Raw genomic sequence first — 19,742 nt, 5'->3', positions numbered from 1 at the left:
CCTATCGCAGAGGAGTGTGAAATACGAAATCCGATTACTCGCAGCACGGGTACTCGCTGCTCCTAGTCTGACTGCTTCCCTTTGGCCTTCCTGATATGCTGAATCTTCAGGAACTGAGTTCCAGCCAGTATAACCCGCAGGATCATTGCATCACAGAAGCCCGACGACCACGACAATATGACAGCCTTAGGTCGGGATTAAGTCGCCACGGAGTTTTTGAAAGCGGTGAACTTTCCGACCGTCATAGTTTGTTTCCGGCTCAGTACCCTTACACCAGTTTGTACGCGGACTAAGTTTGCTGAGTCACCGGCTGTCTTGTGGAGCGTTGCTCATAATCACCTGTGAAGCTTGCAATGCACCACACCTGACCATGCCTCCATCACTCGTCAGCAATGAATCCATCGCTTTCTGGCTTTCACCTTGCAGAAATGAGGATAGGTCTTGCTATTTCTTTGGTAGAAGTTCTGTTATTTCCTGTCTCTTATTCAGATCAAAGTCCCATTTTTCTGTCTGGTGACGCCTTATAAACGTAGCCTTTCTTCCAGCTCAATTCTATCGGAAATAATGTCTAGCGTGGTCAATACCGATCCGCGAAGACCGAAAAAACTTAAGAGGTGAGCTCCTGTAAGCTGATCATGACAATACACGAATCTAGGTTTGTTCCATTATCCTCCGACGCAACCCCACTGGATCAAACAATTGATTATCTGAATTTTTTCGGTATGATTTTGAGCATGTGTGGACTTCTGTTTGAGGTTGGTTCTCCCATATAGAGGACATATGGTCTCCAACATAGGTGAAACTGGCTGCTTGGACCGCTGTCATATGTGCGTTCGTGACCTATGCTAATTCCCGTGCTGGTGAGGACAAAAAACAACTGATCAGTGGTTTTATGTAAGCCTCGTCCTCTTCTTTGATCCGATCTGATCACCCAATAGGTTATCCATAAGCGCGCTGATGATATGCTATATGCACAACCCACAACCAATGCCGTTACCTTGGTGATGTAACTTGTTCGCGATATGTCCTTAAATAAAATTTACCTCTTATTTTTCCCGTTCTTTGTCTGTCTATTGGTTGCTGTGCTTGAATTTTTCTCATAACCTGCTCAAATCCGTGTCACTTGATCAACTCTTACTTTTAGGAAGAGTTACCGACTGTTCAGTTAGCTCCAGGTTCGTACAACCCGGTCAACAAACGGGTCGTATATGTCGGTATGTTGTGCGATGATTTTCTCATTTCGCTTCCTTGATTCCCAGGTGGACTTGCAGACCAGGTTGATTTACCGCTGCTGCGGGCAGCGTTTATCCCATTTGGGGACATTGTCAGTATCAACATGCCAATGGATTACCAGACCGGTAAGTGTCAAATTTTGCATGGCGCACGCGCTCACTGGATCACTAGAAAAACATCGCGGGTTCGCTTTTATTGAGTTTGAGGAGATGGAGGATGCTATGAGTGCTATTGACAACATGGTAAGCTGTTTCTGCAACCGATAACCATTGATCCTTGTTCCATCCGCTGAATAGGTTTGCCGATGGGTTTGAGCCTTCTCTTACCCCCTCCACTTTGCTCTACCTTTCGTCATTCGCACTGGTTACATACAACTGACTCTGGTTGTACATCGGCTAGGAATGTTTAGTCGCCTTTCTGTAACTGAAAAGCTGTTCAAAAGCTATCTCCAAGTAGACCCGATAGTGATGAGGTGGGTCCAGTATCTTTAACTAGTCAAGTGTTCAGAGTTAATGTACCGGCCCTGGATGTTTTTGAGGCTTAGCCCGTCATCATCGACAGCACAACCTCAATGTTCAGCGCCAGTGCTTCCCTACCAAGCCAACAGCTTTGGTGTTGTTACAGTTTGTCATTGGTGTGTATCTCCGTCCAGTGTACTTCAACTGATTATCGGTTATGAGCACGTTTGCGTAACGGGATCGGAGTTCCCTCATCGCAAAACACATGTTCAATACTCAGAGCGAAACTCCGGTTTCGAAGGAATCTTGAAACGGTATGAGGACTACCCTATCCACCAAATCTATCGTACACCGGCGTTTGCCACTGAGAGTCAGTGAATGTTGCCCGAAATCCTTCTCAACGAGAATGAAACGATTTGTCAACAACATTGTTCTAAACTTTCATCGGAACAGTCTGAAAACCCAGTTTTGGTGGTGTTGACATTTCACATTGCCTTCATCAGACGGAACTGGGTTGGGTTGAGTTCCAGAGTAGCCGGAGAGCTTGAATCAATAGTTTTTGTACACACAATCTGGTTTACAGAAAGCTAGCAGTTCTGGCTTTCCCTTGCGTATCAGTGACGTGTGAATGCTTCAACAGAGCCAATCAGGTGACCTGTCTCAGACATGCATTTGAGACTCGTTTATCTTCAGTTTCATCTGACTGATAATGGTGTGAATCCATTATTGTACAGAGTCTTTTTCAGTTGGTCTGCAATATGTTACGAAATGATGTCACTTGACCTACGCGTAACTTGGTCTCCGACTGCAGGCCTTCCGCTAATTTGAGAATAGAGAATGCGGATAAGCGCCGCTAGTACACTCACATGCAAATGGATGAAGAGCACTCCAATCAGTGGATTGCAGATCCAATGAACATAGCGTAGCATTTTGCTGTGTCAGTTCTGTGTTGCCTTTCTTGCTTACTTTGAATGAGAAATTAGTTTGGATTAAGTATCATGCAGCCACACTTGAATGTTTATTTCACCTGTCTGTTGTACATAATCGTCTGCAGAGTCCCTGGAGTCCTTTGAATTCATGTTGGCCAGTAGCATATCACATACGTAGCTGTGGCGTGCGGAAAGTCTCCGATGACTGTCTGTTTGGCCCTTTTTGTCTGCTTTTCTAACCCATCTACAGAATGAAAGCGAGATTTTCGGGCGGACCATCCGAGTAAACGTTGCGAGACCGGTACGGATCCGCGAAGGTTGGAGCAGGCCAGGTAAGTTGCACTCGTGATGCTTTGTGGAAGAGAATGTCTCTGTTTTTACTTGTCACAACTTTTATCGTATTTTTATTGTTTTCCGCTTCAGTATGGTCGGATGAAAACTGGCTTAAGAAATACGGTAGTGCCACGCTTGAACTGAAGCCAGTAGAGGAACCCGAAGTCGTACACCCTGCAGGAACAGTTGCGGCTGATGAAATGGCAGTAAGCGACCCTAGTCAACTAGGAATTATCCTTATCCTTATTTGTGTTGTGTTAGCTATTCGGTGTATATAATGCATGGTAGTGTCATTTCGTTGTGATAAAGAACGAAATAATGGGCATGAGCTTCAGCAAACGCTCATCAGTGACCATTTGTCTGAAGGTTATCTCACAATGCATCACTGAGATTTCACGCGTTGCTATTGGGTATAAATTAGGAGTTGACGTCAAAGACCCAGAATTTCATGTGGGCTGTTTGCCTATGTGAGAAACCGTCGAGGGTCTATCGTCGGTCTAGCGGACCACTTCGCTTTTTCTATCAGGTGTGCTCTATAAAGCACATCCGCTGTTCTCCGCCTCGAACTTAGTTGGAAATAGATTGGCCTTGAGCAGGTGATGACACGGTACCACGGAACGAAGTCGGTACTTTCAGAGTGCACGCTTTCAAAGTTTCACGCGTTCTTGATTGGGGCCCACGTACTTCTCTTTGTGCTTGACTGGAAACCGCAGCGGGCCCCATAATAATCCTTCCCCTTTGTAGAGCATTTTGTCACTCCTCAATTGGAATGCCTCACGTGAGGTTTGTCAGGGTAAGGTTTTTAAGGGTGCTATTGCTTTGTCCGGTCAATGCTGTTCTACTCCAACACAACAACATATGGTCGTGGTTATCCCAAACTTGCTGGATGCTGTAGGCAATCTGCTTAGTTGACCATTTTCCTAGGGGTATTTCTTACGACACTTCCTCCCCTTTTATGTTCAGTGCTTGTTGCAGTTGCATGTCATTTGGGTGCCTATATGTACTACTTATGTATTGCTGTCAATTCTGATGATGTTTTTCTATCTATCTATGTAGTAATTAGTCAAGGAGTTTGGTTTAAAAATGGTGAGTGGAACCAGATTTTCCCGACGGATGAGTTATTCAAGCCTCATAGATTATGCTGGTTAGAACAGGTACCCCGCATGCCAGAGGAACGTCTGCCTCATAGCTCTTTTCGCCTAGCCGTGCTTATTGGAAACAACTGAGAGGTGCAGTGTCCAAGATCTGGCAAAGAACTATGAAAACACTAACCAGTAAACTCAGTCGGTTCGACAGCTGTCACATCTCTGAATGGAAACTCCAGGTCTCAACTCACTGGTTGCTAATGATATGGTAGATATAGCTCAATTGTGCAGTCAGTGGCGCTTGCGCATCAAACCAGCCGCCTCCAGTGCGTAGCTGCCTCGTTTCCCGAATCGACTGATTATGCTTTTGCCTCCAATGGAACCGGAAACGTAGTAACTGGAGCCAACCTACCGTTGTTTTATAGCTGATACAGTGAACTGAAAACGGAATCGGTTCGGCCTAACAGTATTGTGACCGAGTGAAGGGAATGTGAACATATCAGCAGAAAATTCATGAATCCGGAATGATTGGATATTTTCGCTTCTAAGCCGCATGATACAATGGTGGGATCGATGTGCAACGCAGAAGCGGAATGCAGAGACTAGGATGAGCTCCAATAGTCTCTTCATGATAAATGCGTACCACACATTCTAATTCTTCATAGAAAGCATCAACACTAGTTGTAAAGGGTCTGCAGTGATGAGAAAATCACGCATAAAGTTATCACAATTGGTAGCACTAGTCGTTAAGGGTCTGCAGTGATGAGAAAAGCACGCACTGTTAAAGTTATCACAATTTGTTATCATGTCGAATACCGCATCATAGTTGTGAATAATGATTTTCACTCTGTTCTATCTTTTTTTTGTAGCAAGAAGAGAGCGAGCCAGCAGTCAAGCGTGGCAAACGCAATTTACCCAAAGTGTTTATGGATATGCGTATTGGTGGCGTAGACTCGGGCCGAATAGTAATCGAATTACGCGCTGACATTGTTCCCCGTACGGCGGAGAATTTCCGAGCACTGTGTACAGGCGAACGTGGTTTCGGCTATCATAATTCTTCGTTTCATCGGGTCATTCCAGGATTTGTATCCTTTTCATATGGCTATTCCAGTATTTGAATGTAGAATACAAGTAGCTCTGTTCCAAGTCAACCTAATAAATAAGTCGGATTGGAACAACCGTATCTCTTAATCAAGTTGTGGGCCTTTACCACTGACGAGGCTTCACTGTCTACCTTCCTAGTGTCGTATAGGGCTATCGGTTACTTGTTTTCAGACGCGAAACATTGTTGCTTTGAATTTCACCCATTTCTTTTTTATTTTCTCAATCGTTAGACAATACGATGCGTCTCGGTGTTCTCACTTTTTCGGAAGTTATGCACGAGAAACACTTATCAGCTAAACGAAATGGTTTGCTTTTTCGATGCGAGTGAGTTTTCTTCTGTGGCCAATTCGGCCACTGGAAGAAAATGGATCATCTGAAATCGACTATCTGAATAAGATCGTCTGCATTCGGGTAGCCCTTTATCTCATTCACACTTTGAATCGCTCGAGAATCCTTCCGCCGTAGGACCCCATGAGAGATATTTTTCGCCAGTGTACGGAGTAATTCAGATACGTCAAACGTACACGGATAGTTTGGCAGTAACTTATTTATTTGACTTTAAACTACCGGACTAAGGCCGGACGAATACTTCCATGCTCACATGTAGAAAAACGTAAACGCGATTTCCACTGACGACCCGGGACGAGAGGAGAAGGAGAAGCACTGGAGGTGTGAATTCCAAAATATGGCATCAACATTGACTGAAATCGCTTAACAAAGTGGTCCCAGTTATACCAACAGGTCCTAATTCACCCAACTTGTATCCCAAACAATATTCACCTTTTTGACCGAAGGTATTGATTGTAAGGTCACCTGTATTCCGTCTTTAGTGATGAATGATTAGAGCACACCGTTTAGTTGAGCTTCATTTTGCACAACGCCGCTCACTTTGCTTTCGGCTGTTCGTTGGAATGCGGCACAATCTTTCTGCGCGGAACAGCAAGGGGCAGTGCTCTGTAGAGAAAAAAACTATTTTCCCGTGGTATACCCCAAAACATATAGAGCTAAAAGTTTGACAGCTTGGATTGCCGAAGTTCTGAAAGTGATGTGGGCAACACAAGGATTCGAGTAAGAAAACAAGCGGAAAAACCGCGGTTCTAGAGGGAACGCTGTCAAAGATGTTGGCCTCTGGCTGAAGCGATCTGTCCTCTTTGATTCCAAACCTGGATATTTCGATTCAGTTTGTGGCCTTGTTAGTGCACAGGTGGTGATAGCCACAATACAAATCAGAAGGTGAATGTGCACTAATAAGATTTTTTAAAATGGTTGCGACACGTATAAAAATGAATACAATGCGAAATGGGAGCAAGTCAAAAAGGAACTTATCGTATGTGAGAGTTCCTTGGTGAAAGTCCAGACGGCGGTAACCTGTTTTCTTCGCAGTATGGCTGCTACACGTGTTCCATGATTGTCCGTGGACTTGGAGTGTTTGGCTAACTCCTTGCTCCCTGCGCGCGCGCGAGTCTGTGTTCTGACTGGGTTCGGTTTCTCTTTATGTAGGTCCCAGTGCGTATAGGTGGGCGCGTCGGCACATGAGTGGTTGCTACGCTGACTAGGCGGTGCAGACAATCGATGTCCGATGAGTCAGCTTAATGCGACGTGTTTGTGCGTATGAGAAAAAAGACAAGCCTCGCGATCCAGTGAGCGACTGTGAGTTGAACAGTCAAGTATGTGGGTGACCGGGTCGCTACAGCCTCCCTCGGTCACTGAACTCGCGCTCCACTTATAGACAGTCTTCGATTCATATTCATATCCCGGTTTTTCGACTCCGTATGTCCTATTTTCGGTAAAATTCCGGAATCGACCAATAATCATGATGAAGGCATGAGCAGGGGGACCGACAACACAATCAACGCTTACCAGCACACTGTCCGTGATAACATTGGTGACGACGATTTCCCAATGTTTGAGTTAGGTTGGTATACACCCGACCGAATGCGATGGTCATCTCCGAATATAACAATTAATAGAAGGCAATGTGAATAATCTAACATCATTTGGGGATTAGTTGAGGGTGGAGGTTACCCGCAGCCTAACACATACAGTTATGCCCTTCAGGGGTCTAGAGTAGTCTCACCGTAGTTCAGATGTTTCTCTAGTTAAGTGAAATGCATTCGGTTTGTAGTGACGCATTTCCTTTGACCTAGAAATCGCTTGTCTAGATGTGCCAAGGAGGCGATTTTACCAAAGGTGACGGAACCGGTGGCAAATCGATCTACGGTCGGAAGTTTGACGATGAGAACTTTCAGCTACGTCATGAAGGATTGGGTAAGTCCTATTTTTCTCTGCTGGCCTGTGGAAATGTTCTGTCTGTCCGTCTCTCGTCTTTCGTAGAACTCGATCGTTCTCAGGGACATTTACGCCGGCTAGTTGTTATAGGACCGCGTTAACGAATGGTCGCCACGATCTAACAGTGCATGTGGCGAAAACTTCGACGGGAACAACAGTGAAAGTCAACCGCATTTATTGATCGCGTTCGCTACAAACCGTCGTACGAGAGCTGATCCTAACTACCAATCTGCAAACCGGTGTGAGCCACAAGCCTCCACACGACAACAGCTACACGTCTACCACGAATACATGCGTAAATCCCTCCCAATGGCGTAGCCCACCGAAGACCGCTGAATAACATGCAAGCCTGGACACTAGCAAGAAAAAACGACAGACAGATGGTCAGATTGACGATGACGGATGCACATAACCGCATGAAGAACTACGAGAGAATAATCATTTAATATAAGAAAGCTTGCTCGAGGACGCTGGGACCTGAAATCAGTATGGTGATAACGGGAGGCTTATAGTATTCTCCAGCGACGAATTCACTTAAATATCCACATAGAACCATTCAGTTCGATGCTCGGGTAAGAATTATGATTGATAGGAGTTTCAGGCTTCAAAATCGGTCGTAGACTTTCAAACACTTTTGTCAGCGTTTCAGTTAGTACCGAATCAAATAAAACACCCCGATATCGTAATCACGGATATTTCAAAGCTGCCTGCTGGAGCCAGATGGAAAGATGCAAACACGAAGCCACGCTGCTTAGTGACACTGTCTCTGAGCAAACAAGGACACATTGATGTGTTGAAATTACATACGACGTCGATAAGCGATTGTGGCGTACTTTCTGTGTGGTCCCTCCGACACTAACTTCCGCCTTAAATACATGTGATGGTATGTGCATTTTTGGGAAATTAATTCAGCTTCGATTGATGAGCGCGACGGTACAGATGGGCATTCATCCTGTTAGAAGTTGTCAGTAGTTTAAGATGTAATGTGCTCAAAAGACACGGAATGCTCCTTCTCCCTCTTACGGGAACCTAAACGCCAATTGGTAGATTCCTTCTTTTTGTCAGATGACTGCAACTGGCTGTTTAGAAGGAACTGCTTCAGTTAAACACAACGGCAAGATGGCTCAGTGGTTAGAGCGTGACTTTACTGACCGGGATGTCCGTGGTTCGAATCCGATTTCTGTCTCTCGATTTCCTTTATCTAGGTTCGGGTATCCAGGCCGTATCCCAGCCCTCGTGCCTCCTTCGGATGGCATGGCATCTAGGTACTCGAAAGATGCTACAGTCTCAGTTGATAGGGCAATATTAAGACACGCATATTTTCCAGTAATCTTTCGGTCCCGAACATTGAAGTCTGAATAGTTCGTCACACTCAGAACGACCTTACAATTCTTTGACATCGTTGCCATACTGGTCTAAATAAATTTAGGGTTAGAGCAGAATACCTTGGCCAGAGGGTGTGTGGTTGGAACTCACCTCATTTTGCTAGTTTTCTATGAGCGCATGCATCTGATGTGCACTACGGTGGGGTTGTCTGAAATGAGTCTGGCTTCAGGTGGTAATCACTATTTCAGTCTCATTGCACTGAGAGCCAGACGGTAAGAATGACAATTCTCATACCCGGGCCGAAACGACTGAAGAGTTGAACATGATGGTTCCCTTTTTGGGCATTTGTCGGTACACACCAGATTAGCGTATACGAAAAGAACTGATTCGCCAGAACACCTAATACAAAATGGACATTCAGTTTTGTCTTAGACTGGTAGTTTTTTGGATAAAGGACCAACAACCCTGCACAAGTGTTGGTACAATGGATTAATATTTTCCAGACTGCATTCATCCGCTTTACTAACTGAGCAGACATAGACCGCAGTTGTATGGTGATTTGGTCTATTCAGAGTTTGACAAAAGATGCGTGTACAGTCACACTATAGACTCATCTACAAGGTATCGTATTGAAACAGATGTTTTGAACTCACTTTTTCAGAGGGGGGATTGGAAGGGGCATCGGCAAAGAGCTGTGAGGACAAATGAATCTCGATTGCCCATACTCTGAAAAGAGGTGTAGCCTAGGGCACTTGTGTAGTTTTTATCGTATTTCGACTGCTTTGGATAATACGCCAGTGGTCATGGTCGAATGTTGGGCGACTGGAATGTGGGGCCTCTGGGGCTGACTTCTAATCCGTTCTTCGGAGAAAAACAACATCATTACCTCAATAAATGTGCGCTTGTTGGTTGTCTGGGGGAAACACCTCACTTCCTTCACAATTCTATCACAGAGGATAGTACTGTTTGGTCTCCTGACCGCTTCGTGATTCGATTACTCGTAGTGCGCGGGCTCGCTTTTCCTGTTTCGATGGCACCCATATGTCTTCCAGGCATGGTTTTGCCCTGTGAAGCCAAGTTCTAGCGAGTGTATCCCGAAGAATCGTTGCAGCACTGAAGCTCGGCCACGAAGTCAAGATGGCAGCTTTAGGTCGGTAGTGACGAAGTTGCCATTTGGTTTTGTCCTTCGAAGGTTAATCGAACAGAGAGCAGAAAACTTGCATGAAAACCAGGCTAGGTTCCATTCTGAAACAAGATGTATCGGTGACACATTCTTAGGAAGGTCAGATTCCTGAGAATGATCCCAGAGAGCCCGAAACCCACTAATGTCCTTGTACTCCACCAAAATCGCAGTAGGGAGGCCGTCAAGCATGTGGACAAGAAAAGCCAGCTGCCAACTGGACGTTCAAGCACTCAGTCAGTTCAGCCCCGGCCGACAGTGATGAGTGTTGAGGCATGCCATAGAAGCATGACCGACGATGATGAGTGTTCATCCAACGCCGATCGAACAGTCTGGACTCAAGATCAAAAGTGCGCTTTAAATGCCGCCATTCCCCTTTTATTGTACACACTCGTTTGTTCGCAATAAAGCTGTTGTGTTCCTCGTTGACGAGTCTTTTTCTGACACTGAGACATTGGAATCGGGACAGCAATTAGTTGCGACATATATTTATCCCTCATCCCTGACAGATTTTCGAACAGCGACACTTTGTAGCAACCAACAGCAAGCGTCCTTTTAGACACGAAAGCTGCGTTTGACTTTGTTGGTCGTCGGGTAGTGTGGCGGTATTTGTGTAGCAAAGATGTCCTCCATAGACCCTTAGCCCTCCTGAAAGCACTGTAGGCTAAGAAGAAACATTGTCTACGACAACCTGTCGTGTGGGTTCAGCATGTCCAGTAGCCTCAGATGATTTTGGAAAACTCTCTACCCTCTCTAATGACTGTAGGATTAAGTGCTTCCAGGACGCTCGCTAATAGATAGTGAGTACGCAGATGGCACATGGCTCTACCATAGTGTAACCACTATTAAGTAGTCTAAACAACACTGTCTCAAAGTTTGGTGTGCGATTCACATTTGCAAAGTATAAATTGTCACTGCAAGACTGGTGGAGTCAAACCCCGCACCTCATGCTTGCGGACGAATCGATTGAGGTAGAAGACAAATTTTTCTACCTAGTTGACCTTGTCACTCTTGGTGTTTTCACAAAAGACAATGCTGCCGTCCGGATCGGGAAGGCCAAAGCGTCCTATGTGACACAGACGTGATACCAGCTTTAAAAAAAGCGCTCAGTTGTAGCATCCCTTCGGTGCCCAATTGCTATACCATGCCGTGTCGCGCACGAGGGCTTGGATACTGCCAGGCTGCCAAAGACTAGACAGGTTATCCATTTACAGTGAAGTGGTGCACTCTGTGTCGTTAGCTGGTTCGGAAATCCGGCAGCTGCGAACTGAAGACTTCAATAAACGCTCATTATGTTCGGGGAGGGGTTTTGGATCAGTCATGTTGAAGTAAATCCAATGGTTTTCGGAAGAAGTAGCAAACCCTTGGCTGGATGAGCTGATCACGCGCTTGGATGTCAGTCCACCGATATTCTCGGAGTACCAATTTCTGCACAACTACGCGGAGAGTGGAGACGAGCCAGGCGAGTTTAGGCGATGACTTGACAATGAAATATGAAAGATATTACCAGCGAACTCGGCTGCGTTAATCATTCTCGTCTCCCTGGATGAGTAACAACAGACGGGACGCATTAGACGGAAATGACCCAGTGGCGCGCACGCATCCACGCTGTTGCTTTCAGTGCATACCTTCCTCAGTAGATATCTCCAGAGAGAGAAGTCCGCTGTCACTCCTTGATTTACGAGTCAATTATATCAGCTACTACCTCAGGTGCGTGGCCTTCGACCCCTGTTTTCTCAGATCATTGCGGAGCAAAGATCTGGCAACTACAGTTACTCTACAACATATGCACGGTGCACAGCTGGTGATCATAGTGTAGATGACTGTTGCAATTGCGTGTTATATTTGGCTACTCGGGAATGTAAGCTGTCTCTCGCGAAACGCACCACAGCCTCAGCAGTGCATCTAATTCTGTCGCATGATTCAGCGGCTGCTAGTGTGAATCTGAACGTCTAATGTGTATGCCTTCTATCTCGGATTTACCACATTTTGAAATTATGGCCGAAGTATCTCATCCTGGTGTTTGTTCTGTTCGATATAGAAAACAGTCTTGGCTTGTACCCGTGACGCTACTGGCCACTGTCGTCCACCAAGATATGTGAAACCTGACCTTGCAAAAGGCAGTGAAGAATGTATCGGAATGTAACCCAGGATTCTGCCCACAATCTTCTCTGTGCTAGAGTGGATACTCTGGAAAAAGTGGCGACCAACCGATCTACGTACTTGTCTTCCTGGTCGTCCGAGGTTTAGGTGCCTCGATTGTTTGTGGCGCCTGTTTGAGCATCTGCCTTCTGTACATCCCCAAGCTTTTTTGGTTGCAGAGCATGTTTATTCTCACTCTTACACGCCTATGCTAATGCCAGTGGTGATGACGGTCACAGTTATCCGCTTGGTTCCAGTAGCATTTGGAATCTGTCGTTCAATCAATTCTAGCTATCTTACTTACTATCAGACGGACCATCTGATGTTGCTTTTGCACCATCACTAGTCTACAAACAACCGCACCTCGTTGGAGGTCGTTTTCCGAAAATTTATCCATTCTTCTTCACTTCAGTTTTTGGTGTATTTTTTCCCCTTAGCGTGGCTTTTATGCTTTGCTCGTTGAAACAAACATCCATTCATCCCTGTCTCAATTTTCCATTCAGGTACCCTTTCAATGGCCAACTCTGGACCGAACACGAACGGATCGCAGTTCTTCATATGCACAAGCAAATGCGATTGGTAATCTCTCGATTTTTTTGTCACCTGTTTTCTTTTGTTCTCCGGAACCGTGAATTCAGTTTTTAATCACATTTGCCTGCCCCAAAATGGGAATGGATGTAGTTTATCAGCCTTCTAAAGAATGCTATGCATACTGGATATAGTTATGGTCATTGTGGAAACGTAGGAGACTTTAATTAGTTTGGCAGATCCATCCTTCCAACTTACAGACGAAGGACGAAGTGGCTGTTTCTTTGAAAGAAGTATATAGAGCTTTTGTAAAAATGGGATGCTTACTGTGGTACGAAAAACCGTTTGAAGCTCTGAGACTACAAATATATCGTTCCACATATGTCATTCAATTGCTACGAAAGATGGCCGCCTAGCCTTGGTGTTTGAGAAACCGGCGAAGTAGTCTGCGAATGATGCTCTGATGATGTGTGCCTCGGATGGTGTTGCAACACCAGTCTTTGGCTTCCTGTTCCGTCCACTGTGGTATAGCGAAAGGCACAGTAGTTTGATACAGCCCCTATGGAGACAAGAGAAAATCATCACAACCGAATTCGGAATGCTCCGCAAGATTGTACTAGTATCCTCGTGAGCTGGCAAGAAGCATCGAGGTTTAAACACCTGGTTCTGATTGGTTGACACTGACTGATCCAGGCATGCCCTCCTTGTTTCGTCGCCCACACGTGACGTATCCGTCCAATCGACCCGATGTTTGGATAGTTAAGCGGCTGTTAAAACACTGGGTAGAATAGTTCAAAGATAATTGTTGCCTCTCATATAAGGCTGCGCATCCCCGTCGTTTCCCATGTGTTGCTTATTTGCGAGTGCGGATTGTGCTTACGATGAGATTTGGGATCTCATGAGTCATATGGGCCCACCAAGTCATAAGGTTTCTAGTGTAGAATGCATTATCTTATACGGAAGGTAGGCATATTCCGGAAATTCGCTACCATAGCTTTATCTGCGGTTTTTTAGGGTACGAGTTGGTGATTGTCCATTTTTGTTGTCCTCAAATGATGCGGACCGTTTACACGGGCCAGTCTTAGAAAAATAAAAACGATAGCATTGTTGGTGTGGTCGACTGTTCTATTACGAGGACTTATTCTGTCGATAAAATAGTGCAGGGATATTTTTGGAGCCCCGTGGTTCACACCTTTTTGTGATATGACATTGTTGCGCCGACATGGTTCGGATAGCTCGACTAAAATTCTAACTTGTCTCGATAGAAATCTTGACACGATTTACTATGAAGTTTGGTTGTTCTGTTGTGTGGTCAGTTTTCGACTCCAAGATTTCGCGAAATTTGACTCAATAGGGACTGCGTACTTTCGCGGAAAAAAGCCGTGGAAACCGACTGATTAATCAGCGCAACTATACTACTCACATTTTCTAGTAGCCATTCTAAAGTGATTTTGCGGAATTCTGTTCCCGGTTGGGCACCCCGATATTCTAAATAGGTCAATAGTGCCCTGAATTAGCCAAATGGGATGTGAGTGGAGTTTTCAGAAACCTAGCCTACTTCAATAATTAAAATTATTTTCAGGGCTTGGCAGCACAAGGTGTTATCGTTTAAGTTATTCCATGTTCCGTTCACGTTGAGACGAAACTTTATTGCCTCTATCTCATTACTTTTCCACTTATTGTGTCTGGATGTGCACGCCAATCCATCATTAGACGTTTATTCATCACCAGAGGTTTACAATAATCCGTGTTCCAATTGGTTTACTGTGACAGCAGCTTGATCGGTCGTTGTGCATAAACTTAACGAGTTAACCAAATGACCGGGTAAGAAAGTGACGTAGAACTCTTTCGGATATCGTTGCTCCATTCATTGGATGTTCAATGTTTCGTTTCATAGGCTCGATGGAAAACATGTTGTGTTTGGCCGTGTCACTGAAGGGCTGAATGTGGTGAAAAAGATTGAGGTAAGTAGATTTTCCGATCGGTTTCGCACATGTTTCAATGCACCCCACGCGTGTGATCAATGATCACTTGAAAAGAATGTACTGTTCATCTAAATTTTTGACTGAACTATGTTTTTTGTGTTACTTTTGACTTGTAATACCCATAAGATTCGTGTCATGTTTTGTGGGACAGTAAATATCAAGTTGGCTCAGCATTGGCAAAATCAGCGAACACATCATCCACTGAGGACTTAAGGCTAGCGTCATGCAACTATTCCGAACAATGGTCATTTCTTTGCTATGTTCACATCGTGAACAACTTCAATGTGGACGCTAGTTGCGTTCCGCTTACTCAAGCCGGTCAAATACCGCCAGTCCGATGGGCTTGAGTGCTGTAATAAACTGGTGGACTTCGCTGGCTCAAACGTCGTTAATCAAGGTTCTCGAATACCTAAGGGGAGCAGCCAGACAAAGTGTGACCGGCTCTCATACTCGAAACAACTTATTACGGGACTGGTTCAAATGTCACACTGTCCACTAAGATGGGAGTGTGGGAGTATCAAAATTTTCCATCTAGGCCATCGGCATCTTAGTATTTGTGGATGCAGCGGTACTGTCTTCTTTTGGGGGGTTAGGACAGTCGACCGTGACACCTGGCTGGAGGTGCACCACTGCTCAAGATCCGATGCGGCTCCAAACACATCTGTTGCGCACAGAAGTTTCAGGAGTCAGGCATCTTTGCTCCACTTCCTGCGCGTGGCAGTTAGTTCACCACCCATAACAAAGTTGACGGGATCACTTAACTGTTTCGTGGGTTGGAATCTTGACATTAATGCTACGAATGGGGTTCCAGGATAAATCCATTTATCTCTACATTTCTTACTGAGCCAGACTTTTGATCCCAGGGCTCATGATAGGTTACTTTAAACACAACCCCATCTTCTGCCTCAGCAACCTGAACATGTCAACCACCTTTTCGACACTTCCTTTAGGGTTCTTCATCACTACTGCTATAAACTGAACTACATTTTGAGTGCGAATAATAAGAAATCTTTCGTCAAGGGCATCTGAACTTTCAATCGCCCAACATCCTGCTCAGCTATCTTTTATCGTGATGGCTATGATATGGCCAGCACGAAATAAAATGCATGCCGAATGTCAGTGCCGAGAACTACTACAGGAAACGGATTGGATTTGAGAAATTTAGGATCACATAGGTACTAAAAGATGTGAACGGTGAGATCTGTGTGTGAGAAACGCTGGTGTGGGCTCTGAATGCAGGTCAGACTTTAGCCGCCTGGTGGCAGCATCCTTAACCCAACGAAAGAGCAAACCTAACTGACGACTGAGTATCCGAAAGGTGTCGGAGTTGCCAACACTGACTGATCGAATAGTTGACAAAAGACGATTTGTTTGCTCTAATTTTTGACGCAAAAGTCAACGGGATTTTCCTTGCAGCTCTACACATGCTCCCACATGTACGACCAAGCTGGCTGCCACACTTGGACGTGTGCAGAATAAGTAATCTGTCTTACGTAGGTGGCTGCGGTATGTGTTTAGTTTTCGTTAAACATATTAGCTCATCAACAGAGGACGCATATTCTACGACGCATTTCGAGAATCGATTGACTTTACTCGATGCGTCATCTCTCTTAGTGTCAGCTGAATGTGTGCTTTTTCTTTGCTGCCAGAAGGATGCATCTTTCATGGTCAGCTGGTGTATAGTACATTCTGATAAGTGAATTGGTGCACCAGTTTCACTTCAAATATCCTTTGGTGTATTCTGCTTTTGTCTCAAATGTTTAAGGTGATCATTTGATGGGCATGTCTAAAAATGTTTCCGATGAATGTACACTTTCACCTTGTTGAAACAGAACTTTTGAGCTGCGGGTATTCTGTGGTCCGCAGTTTGTGGTATGCTCTTCCAGCTGTTGGTTCTTTCAGTATCTGAAGAAACAACAGTTTTGCCTTTCTTATCAGGTTCAACTATGGACAAATGCAACATAGATCTAGTCGGTTGGTTTTGCGTCCATGACATTATCAAACAGCCTAGTATACGGAAACACCCGATTTAGTTGTACAGCGGCCAGCGCCCGAAAGTACTGACCAGAATGTCTGTAGTTCAAACCCAACCTCGGCATCTTGACTTCTGTTTGGGCTTTGGCACCCTAAGAAAGAAAGAAAGAAAGAAAGCGTTCAGCGTTCCGGTGCCTAGCTGCCATGCCACCCGAAGGAAGCACGAGGGCTAGTATACTGCCAGGTTGCCCAAGCCTAGACAGGGGAAGTCGAGTGACGGAGGTCGGATTCGAACCACGAACCTTCCGGTCAGTAAATTCGCGCTCTAACCACTTGGGCCATCTCGCCATCTGGCACACTAGCAATACTGCAGGGTGCCTGTTTCCTTCGGGTGGCACAACGAAGGAGTGTTATGGCTGAACGGTTGTCATTGTCTGTGGCGCGAAGCCTGTAAACTAATTCCACGACCCCTGGCATTCGAGGGTGGAAGAATATTGAAACAGGTTGCGACGATACTCGATGTAAGACGACAGCCAACCAGTAAGTGCACAGAACTTTGGGATACTGCGACTGAGCTCTTAGGAACACGCGGAGCATAGACGTAGGGGTAACGTTCAGGTAGATGAGAAATGGCTGGATGATGACACTTCACGTTATGTATGTTGTCCGTCGCGCAATCCGACAGGCGTGAGTTTTAACTACAAGCCACGGGCATCGATGTACGTTTACTGGCATTTAAGGAACGACATCCTATATTCGAGGCAATGAAAATGTCAATGCAGAGCGAAGCGCGTTCACATAATGATCTTAACAAGATTCTTTACTTCCTTGCCAACGTATTCAAGACAGTATTCGGCGTTAATGACTCACAACAATTTCGGTTGTTCGAGTGATTGGGTCGGAAAGAGACGTATCGGTTGGGAACAATGGACAACCGAGCGGTCATCAGAAACCAGTCATGTGAAGGAGGCAGTTGAATTCCATATGGGCAAATGGTTCAACTGAGGTCTCTTAAGATATCTATTTTGTCAATATATCTGGTTTGTTGAACACTGGCTTCTTTTTCTTAATTCGTAGTCGCATTTGGGGTAGAAGCTGGCCTGTCAGTAATTCTTTGTAAATATAGGCGTCTTTTATAATCAATACTTTTCCGAAAAAGAGCGGTGGTGTTTTACTGAACTTGGGTCGTCGTTTAATCTCGCTAACCTAACACCAGTTGTACCCAGGTTTTTTATGGTCGCATCAAGTTGTGTGGTGGTCGCTTGCCCTGCCAGAGTGAACTGTTGCATCCTTCAAGTTGAAGATGACAGCTGTGCGGGAAGATGGGAAGGCGCACAGTAGCCTTATTTGGAACGGCCGGTTGAAGTATAGGTTGAACTTGCCTTTCATTCGTCAGGAGATCTAAGACCGGATGGGTATTATAGTTTCGGGCTACGAGTTCTTGGGCTTAAAAGCCAGTTCGACATCCTAGTGGGTTAGTTTTTTTCGTTTCGGTGAGATTATCATGCACTGTATGCAACCCACTCACATGTCCCCAGGAGTTTCACTGGTAATTCCATAAACACACTTTCAATAACACCTGTTTCTTATCTCTCATCTACCCACCAACATATTGTTGACACACTTGCACGATTGCAAAATAGGTTTCCCATCTACCGGCTCCCAAAGAACGTCTGTTAGTATGCGTTTCCCTCACCTATGGCGCCTTCATGATAATCAAATAGGGTAAAGAGCAGTTGCGCGCTCTCTCGTTCCATATGTGTGATTAATGCTGTTTCTCGATTTCGTTCCACTCGAAATTATTCACATTTTAACCTGGTTTGAAGTAGTCTAAGTTAATTCATTTTGTTTCTCGTAGGCCGTCGGATCCAAATCGGGAAAAACAAAGGAACAAGTGACGATTGCACGTTGTGGTGAATTGGTCTGATCGCGAGAGGCAGCTACCGCGAAGTGAACGGAGAATCATCCGCACTGACGGTGCATGTACATACTTCGCACATACAATTATATATTTTGATCTACTGATGGTTCTGTCTTGTTCGGGTCGGAATAGTTTAGTATGAAGGCGTCGGGGATTCGTTTTCAGTGCTTGATTATTTGAGTGGTTTGTCGGTTTGATATTGAACCACGGGTGTCAAGGTGAGTTAATATTGGGTTCGAATTTTTCGTGAGCTTTCTCGTTGCACTTCGTTACGCTGGCCGCGAATGTTTTCTCTCAATGACGCCCAGTCTCGGATTCTTTGTTGTATCAACGTCTAATAATCTGGTCAGCTGCTCAAACGGATCAGTGTCCCACTTATTTGGTCGTTTTAACAATGCCTCTTTGGACTGCGGAAAAGTGCACTACTTACGAATTATCAGCAATATGAAAAGTCGAATCATAGGATGAGGAAAATTAAGGTCTCCCACTCTTAGACCGAGGCAAATTCGCCAATTCAATGACAGTCACTTTTAGCTATCCGACTTGTGCCTTCAGACTGTGGTGTTCCACTTCCTCCAAATCAAGAATAGAAACCCGGGTTTGTGTGTGTTGCGCAATGACTCAGTTATATCGATTTCCCATAGCTACGAAGATCTTCGCTGTGCTTCACTGTACCCTTCAACAACAAGGTGCCGCTCTCCGGAGTAACTGGTCTCGGTTGCACCAACCTACCAGACCTGTTGAGGGGAAGTTCTTCTCTGGCCTTTGAATAGAGCACCGTTGCCTTGGATGAACTCTTCTCACCAGACCAGTCCAAGCCCGTTCCGTTCATCGATCGGCTGCATCGTCCGAATCTCTGGCTTCAAAGTCAGTTCGACACACAGTCTTAGTCATTCATCACGCTTTCTTACACTTCATGGAATAGGGTTTTCTGTAGTGAGTCACACTGGCGAACGGTATACCCGCTAATCCGATTGAACTCGGATGCTAATTTTGTGCTTTAAAACGATTAAAAAAGCAGTCCTTGAACTTCTCCGCAAACTTTCGAACATTGTACAAGCCAACTTTCCAATCCAGCATGTCAATGAAATTTCGGTTGAGCAAGTCCTCCCATTCAAATACGTTATCTCTTCTGTGCTTCTAAACAGTCAGGTGTTCACCGGAACCGAACCCTCTGTCAGCTGTGCAATAGTCGTTCTTTGTAGTAGTGAAGTTAGTTGTGTGACCAGGCCCTGTCTATATACCTCTCAATCTC

General features: G+C 45.1%; 2 protein-coding genes across 2 annotated transcripts; both read left to right on the top strand.

Annotated features, from left to right (window-relative positions):
- Positions 1 to 564: 564 nt before the first annotated feature.
- On the top strand, positions 565 to 898 carry T265_06289 (hypothetical protein; the record flags this gene model as incomplete). The annotated part of the gene is made up of 3 exons (XM_009171509.1): positions 565 to 614; positions 656 to 755; positions 797 to 898. The coding sequence occupies 3 exons, from the start codon at positions 565 to 567 to the stop codon at positions 896 to 898; spliced, it is 252 nt and encodes an 83-aa protein (XP_009169773.1).
- Positions 899 to 962: 64 nt separating this feature from the next.
- Positions 963 to 18,581, top strand: T265_06288 (hypothetical protein; the record flags this gene model as incomplete). Its single annotated transcript, XM_009171508.1, has 11 exons — positions 963 to 1,001; positions 1,145 to 1,214; positions 1,260 to 1,358; positions 1,405 to 1,475; positions 2,871 to 2,952; positions 3,044 to 3,159; positions 4,908 to 5,108; positions 7,305 to 7,410; positions 12,583 to 12,658; positions 14,505 to 14,571; positions 18,425 to 18,581. The coding sequence occupies 11 exons, from the start codon at positions 963 to 965 to the stop codon at positions 18,491 to 18,493; spliced, it is 996 nt and encodes a 331-aa protein (XP_009169772.1).
- Positions 18,582 to 19,742: the final 1,161 nt, after the last annotated feature.

The sequence above is a fragment of the Opisthorchis viverrini genome (genome assembly GCF_000715545.1).
Source record: "Opisthorchis viverrini unplaced genomic scaffold opera_v5_131, whole genome shotgun sequence".
Taxonomy (NCBI): domain Eukaryota; kingdom Metazoa; phylum Platyhelminthes; class Trematoda; order Opisthorchiida; family Opisthorchiidae; genus Opisthorchis; species Opisthorchis viverrini.
Note: the sequence above shows the minus strand (reverse complement) of the source record. Positions and strands in the feature narration are given on the sequence as shown.